At 36.3% G+C, this 7,500-nt stretch overlaps 1 protein-coding gene across 3 annotated transcripts in view; it reads right to left on the bottom strand.

Annotated features, from left to right (window-relative positions):
* The window catches only part of LOC145307178 (uncharacterized), a 25,649-nt gene that overhangs the window by 12,783 nt on the left and 5,366 nt on the right, over positions 1-7,500 (bottom strand). The window contains exons 5-9 of one of the 3 annotated variants that reach the window (XM_080149534.1): positions 7,183-7,252; positions 6,331-6,415; positions 4,770-4,801; positions 3,470-3,553; positions 2,563-2,641 (exon numbers count right to left, since the gene is read on the bottom strand). In XM_080149534.1, coding sequence (XP_080005660.1) covers positions 2,563-2,641; positions 3,470-3,553; positions 4,770-4,801; positions 6,331-6,415; positions 7,183-7,252 — 350 coding nt within the window. Of the gene's footprint in view, positions 1-2,562; positions 2,642-3,469; positions 3,554-3,912; positions 3,945-4,769; positions 4,802-6,298; positions 6,416-7,182; positions 7,253-7,500 lie in introns of all 3 variants that reach the window. The other 2 variants (XM_080149535.1, XM_080149536.1) reach the window with 2 other exon arrangements.

Genomic DNA, 7,500 nt, shown 5'->3' with positions numbered 1-7,500 from the left:
CTATTCAGAACCTAATCGGGGTGGAGAAAAAAAGCTAAAAATGTAAAATATTTTCTCGTATTTATTCGAATCCAGTGGATAGGTTCTCATCCATACGAAAAAACTATGTCTAGCATCCTATTATATCCAGTTTTCTATGAATATAAAAATGTACAATCATAGCATCTCGGGGCTTAAAAACTGGTTTTAATCTTATAATTGTACATTTTATATCCGCGGAAAACTGTTAATAATACGATGCGAGAAATAACTATTCTCGTATCCATTCGAAACCGATTAATATCCGATGGATTAGAACCGGTTTTCATATTATATACTTCAAGAAATCTTTAAGGTTTTAAATTAATAGGATGGTTCTAGTTTCCAAAAATTCACGAAAAAAAGGCAAATGGAAAAATTTTAAATATAGAAACAATTTCTTTTAATAAAATCATTGATCTAATGGGATAAGACAATGGCCGATAAATTGATGTACATCTATAATGATGATAGACCAAATTACCATTTCTGTAGATTAAAATCAGCAGTGGTTGAAACGTTTGACCACTCAAGTTGAATCAACCAACCAAAATTCACTAAAGTCCCCCAAAGTTGCCAGGCCAAAGAATAAGAAAACGTTATTATAAAACTTTGGGGACTAGTGTAATAAACAGACCATTGTCTCCTCTCTCTCTCTCTGGATAAGTAGTTATAAGGAAAAAAGAAAAAAACTTTTTGTTTTACGTAAATACTGTAACAAGAATGAAATATGAAAAGTTGCGAAGTTTAAGACAATGACCGATAAATTGATGTACATTCCCAATGATATTACACAAAATTACCCCTTCTGTAGATTAAAATTAGTTTTAACGTTTGAACAATCAACTTAATAAATCAAAATTCCCAAAGTTCAAATTCACAGACAAATATCCTGTTACGTTTAATAAAGTAACAGGATGTGTGTTTGTCTATTTGTATGTTTGTACCGAAGGATCTCGCTAACCGCTAAGGTTCTCATAGGTCCTGGGAAGGTTTATAACTATTTTGGGGGAGGGAACCACCACCTTCCCAAGAGAAAAAGGATAAGACAAACAGATAATAGATAATAGTGGATAAGCTACGCTCCTACCCCGTCGTCTAGACGTGAAACCGCATAATATCCGCTGGATTAGAACCGGTTCTCAGTTATACTATCCGCAAAATATCCACGGAAAGCTGTCTATAATTGTGGATAAGCTACGCTCCTACCCTGTCTAGACGTGAAACCAAAATAGACAAACAAACAAACAAATAGACAGACAAACATATAAACAGACAAACAGACAGACAGACAAACAAACAAACAGATAGATAGACAAACAGACAGACATGCAGACGGACAGATAAATAGATAGACAGAAAGACAGATAGCCACACAGACAGTCAAAAAGATAGACAAACAAACAGATAGACAGACATACAGATAGACAGACAAACAGACAGACAGAAAGACATATAGAAATATAGATAGAAAGACAGATAGACACACAGACAGTAATTGTGGATAACCTACGCTCCTCCCCTGTCTAGACGTGAAACCAAAATAGACAAACAGAAATAACCAGGGATCTAAAGGGATAAGACAAAGGCCGATAAAGGTACACATACCCAATGATAATACACATAATTACCCCTTGGTTGAAACGTTTATACACTCAAATTAATGAACCAACAAATCAAAAAGTCCCCAAAGTTAAAAGCCAAAGAATATGAAAAAGGTTTTTATAAAACTTTGGGGACTAGTGTAATTTACAGCCCTCCCTCCCTGCATAGTACTATAGAATACAAAGAGAGAGAGGGGACATTGGTCTGTTTATTACACTAGTCCCCAAAGTTTTATAATAACCTTTTCTTATTCGTTGGATTAACATTTTTTGGGGACTGTTATTGAATTTTGACTTTTTGGTATATTAAGTTCAGTGTCCAAACGTTTTAACCATAAATTTTAATTATAGAAGTTGCAATTCTGTGTATCATCTTTGGAGATGTACATCAATTTATCTGCCATTGTCTTATCCCTTTAGATCCCTGACAAATAATTGTCTTGTACAACAAAAAAATAGAAATATAAAAATCCAACAAAGCTGGAAATTTAAACCAATTAAAGAATGATTTATTTATCTATCTGTCTGTCTGTCTGTCTGTCAGTATATTTATCTCTTTCTCGATCTTTCGATTTTTCTGTCTATCAATCTATCTATCTATCCATTTATCTATCTATCCATCCATCCATCCAAGACAGTGTGTTTTCTATCTATCTATCTATCTCTCTACCTGTCTGTCTGTCTATCTGTCTAACTGTCTATCTATCTATCTATCCATCTATCTATCTATCTATCTATCTATCTACCTATCTATCTATCTATCTATCTATCTATTTATCTATCTATCTATCTATCTATCTATCTATCTATCTATCTATCTATCTATCTATCTATCTATCTATCTATCTATCTATCTATCTATCTATCTATCTATCTATCTATCTATCTATCTATCTATCTATCTATCTATCTATCTATCTATCTATCTATCTATCCTAACCTGAGTATATCTTGAGAAGGAGAAATAATCCTCTCCTCGCTTTGAGATCTCATACCACAGCTACGGTCTGTTTCCATTCCTGAATAGACAAAGTTTAATCCGCATAATATCCGCTGGATTAGAACCGGTTATTTAGTCATACTGTCCGCATAATATCCGCGGAAAACTGTCTATAATACGCATTTTAAAAGATCCCACACCACAGCTACGGTCTGTTTCCATTCCTTGATAGACAAATATTATGGTATTGCAACATACAGTTAGGATGGTGAAATCATTTTTATATAAGCAGAAATATAATCTTTGATTACTGTTTTGTCCCTTTATGAAAGATAATCTATGATTCCATTTTCCCCTCAACATATCAACTAGATTCTACAAGGTTTTCATGGGGTCACTGCTGAGCGAGAACGCACGTTAAGATCTATTTGTTAATATTGCAACAGCCATGCTAGGTTTTTGCAACGGCCATACCAATGTTATGCTATGTCAGTCTGTCGCTCGGTGAGACTTACTAGCACTGCCGGGTGAGAATGCACGTTTAGAGCTGTTTGTTAATATTGCAACGGTCATACTAGGTTTTTGCAACGGCCATACCAATGTTATGCTATGTCAGTCTGTCACTCAGTGAAACTTACCATCACTGCTGAGCGAGAATGCACCTTAAGATCTGTTTGTTAATATTGCAATGGCCATACCAGGTTTTTGCAACGGCCATACCAATGTCATGCTACGTCAGTCTGGTGCTTGGTGAGACTTACCATTACTGCTGAGCGAGAACGCACATTCAGATCTGTGTATTGATATTGCAACGGCTATACCAGGTTTTTTGCAACGGCCATACTAGGTTTTTGCAACGGCCATACCAATGTCATGCTATGTCAGTCTGTCGCTCGGTTAAACTTACCATCACTGCCGGGCGAGAACGCGCGTTCAGATCTGTTGGAGGGGGAGACGGGCGGGTTCCAGCTGTATTGCGAAAACTCAAGCACTAAACAGAATTTAAATTAATCACAAAACCTTTCAAGAAATGAGTATTTATGCCATGACTGACAGACAGACCGACGGACCATGCAAATCAAATAATGGTAGTTTACAAAAAAAAAGGCTATTTTAAATAGCAGGCGAGAAAATCACTTTTCACTCAAACTGACGGAATGCCGGACAGACAAAGTGAATTATAGAATAGCTTTGCTACTAAAATTAAATGTGACAATGTCTGAGAAATTGATGTACATTCCCTATTATGTTTCACAAAATTAACCCTTCTGTTGATTACTGAGTACTAATGGTGGTTCAAACTGTGAGCGATTGGTTTTTTTTAACACCCTTTATGTATCTGTGTCTTACCTTTATTAGGCCAGTACACTGGCGGGGGGGACCTGACCATGTGGCTCTGCATTTCCATAATCATATATGTATATGTCATTATGTATCTGTCTAAATATGCGCATATGTATCTGTCTACATATGCGCATATGCACATATGGATCTGTCTACATATGCACATATGTATCTGTCTACATATGTACATATGTATCTGTCTACATATGCACATATGCACATATGGATCTGTCTACATATGCACATATGTATCTGTCTACATATGCACATATGTATCTGTCTACATATGCACATATGTATCTGTCTACATATGTACATATGTATCTGTCTACATATGCACATATGCACATATGGATCTGTCTACATATGCACATATGTATCTGTCTACATAGGCACATATGTATCTGTCTACATATGCACATATGTATCTGTCTACATATGTACATATGGATCTGTTTACATATGCAATTATGTATCTGTTTACATATGCACATATGTATCTGTCTACATATGCACATATGGATCTGTCTACATATGCACATATGTATCTGTCTACATATGCACATATGTAGACAGATACATATGTGCATATGTAGACAGATCCATATGTGCATATGTGCATATGTAGACAGATACATATGTGCATATGTAGACAGATACATATGTGCATATGTAGACAGATACATATGTGTATATGTAGACAGATACATATGTGCATATGTGCATATGTAGACAGATACATATGTGCATATGTAGACAGATACATATGTGCATATGTAGACAGATACATATGTGTATATGTAGACAGATCCATATGTGAGCGATTGGTTTTTTTTAACACCCTTTATGTATCTGTGTCTTACCTTTATTAGGCCAGTACACTGGCGGGGGGGACCTGACCATGTGGCTCTGCATTTCCATAATCATATATGTATATGTCATTATGTATCTGTCTAAATATGCGCATATGTATCTGTCTACATATGCGCATATGCACATATGGATCTGTCTACATATGCACATATGTATCTGTCTACATATGTACATATGTATCTGTCTACATATGCACATATGCACATATGGATCTGTCTACATATGCACATATGTATCTGTCTACATATGCACATATGTATCTGTCTACATATGCACATATGTATCTGTCTACATATGTACATATGGATCTGTTTACATATGCACATATGTATCTGTTTACATATGTACATATGTATCTGTCTACATATACACATATGTATCTGTCTACATATACACATATGTATCTGTCTACATATGCACATATGTATCTGTCTACATATGCACATATGTATCTGTCTACATATGCACATATGTATCTGTCTACATATGCACATATGTATCTGTCTACATATGCACATATGGATCTGTCTACATATGCAAATATGTATCTGTCTACATATACACATATGTATCTGTCTACATATGCACATATGTATCTGTCTATATATGCACATATGTATCTGTCTACATATACACATGTGAATCTGTCTACATATGCCATTATGGATCTGTCTACATATGCACATGTGGATCTGTCTACATATGCACATATGTATCTGTCTACGTATGCACATATGGATCTGTCTACATATGCACATATGGATCTGTCTACATATGCACATATGGATCTGTCTACATATGCACATATGGATCTGTTTACATATGCACATATGGATCTGTCTACATATGCACATATGTATATGTCTATATATGCACATATGTATCTGTTTACATATGCACATTGTATCTCTCTACATATGCACATATGTATCTGTCTACATATGCACATGTGAATCTGTCTACATATGCCATTATGGATCTGTCTACATATGCACATGTGGATCTGTCTACATATGCACATATGTATCTGTCTACATATGCACATATGTATCTGTCTACATATGCACATATGTATCTGTCTACATATGCACATGTGGATCTGTCTACATATGCACATATGTATCTGTCTACATATGCACATATGTATCTGTCTACATATGCACATATGTATCTGTCTACATATGCACATATGTATCTGTCTACATATGCACATATGTATCTGTCTACATATGCACATCTGTATCTGTCTACATATGCACATATGTATCTGTCTACATATGCACATATGTATCTGTCTACATATGCACATATGTATCTGTCTACATATGCACATATGTATCTGTCTACACATGCACATATGTATCTGTGGCTCACCTTTATTAGGCCAGAACACTGGCGGGGGGGACCTGACCATGTGGCTCTGCATCTCCATAATCATATATGTATATGCCATTATGGATCTGTCTACATATGCACATATGTATCTGTCTACATATGCACATATGTATCTCTGTCTTACCTTTATTAGGCCAGTAAACTGGCGGGGGTGACCTGACCATGTGGCTCTGCATCTCCATAATCAGCTGGGTAGAGGGGAAACTCTCTGGGGGTGAGATTTCATCATTCCGGGGTGAACCTGGAAAAAAAACTTTTATATTTTAGTAGCGAAGCTACTCTATAATTAGGGTGTGTCCATCTGTCCGTCCATCAGATAGCTTTTTTCATTAATTTAGGCATATTAGAATTGTCCTATCGATTTCAAACTTTGCATGATGATTCCTTTAGTAGTTGGGTACGATTTAAAAGGCGTAGCAGCTCCATAATCGTTACCAGAGTGTACGTATTTTAACATGTTGATTTTATCATTTTTTACAACAAATCATGTGGTTTTTTTAAATACTGACTCCTATGACAAAAAAGTACAATGTTATAATCGTAGCATCTCTATAATCAAGTCTAAAAAATGTAAGAATGTCCTTAAACATTTTCCTGTATTTAAGCAGTTTTTAATTAATATTTTGTATCGACTTTTATACAATTATATTCTGATTATTCAGTTCTGTCACTCTATATGTGTTAATGTTCGTTTGTCCTTCCGTTTCAGGTTACCTGGAGGCAGGGGCAGGTTAGCTGGAGGTGGGGATAGGTTACCTGGAGGCAGGGACAGGTTAGCTGGAGGTGGGGATAGGTTACCTGGAGGCAGGGACAGGATACCTGGAGGTGGGGATAGGTTACCTGGAGGTGAGTATAGTTTACCTGGAGGTGAAGATAGGTTACCTGGAGGCAGGGACAGGTTACCTGGAGGTGGGGACAAGTTATCTGGACGTGGGGACAGGTTACCTGGAGATTGAAAAGGGTAACCTGAAGATTAAAAGGGTTAACCTTGAGGTGGAGAAAGGTTACCTGGAGGTGGAGACAGATCGTCCGGTTCATTGAGAGCCTCACACGAAGACAGGTAGGGATTGTCCGCCCTAGTTTTGTAATCACGTAACAACTGCAATCTTTTGCCATTGTCTTATCACTTCATTTGGATGTTGTCATCCTTGTTAAGCAAAGCTAATGTATAATTATGGTGCGGCTGTTTGTAAATACGTCCGTTTGTTATTTAAAGAGAGAATGAGAGAGAGAGAGAAAGAAAGAGAGAGAGAAAGAGAGAGAGAAAGAGAGAAAGAGAGAACGAGAAAGAGAAAGAGAGAGAGAGAGAGAGAAAGAGAGAAAGAG

This window comes from Acartia tonsa, chromosome 15 (assembly GCF_053477335.1).
Source record: "Acartia tonsa isolate MP-2025a chromosome 15, ASM5347733v1, whole genome shotgun sequence".
NCBI lineage: Eukaryota > Metazoa > Arthropoda > Copepoda > Calanoida > Acartiidae > Acartia > Acartia tonsa.
Note: the sequence above shows the minus strand (reverse complement) of the source record. Positions and strands in the feature narration are given on the sequence as shown.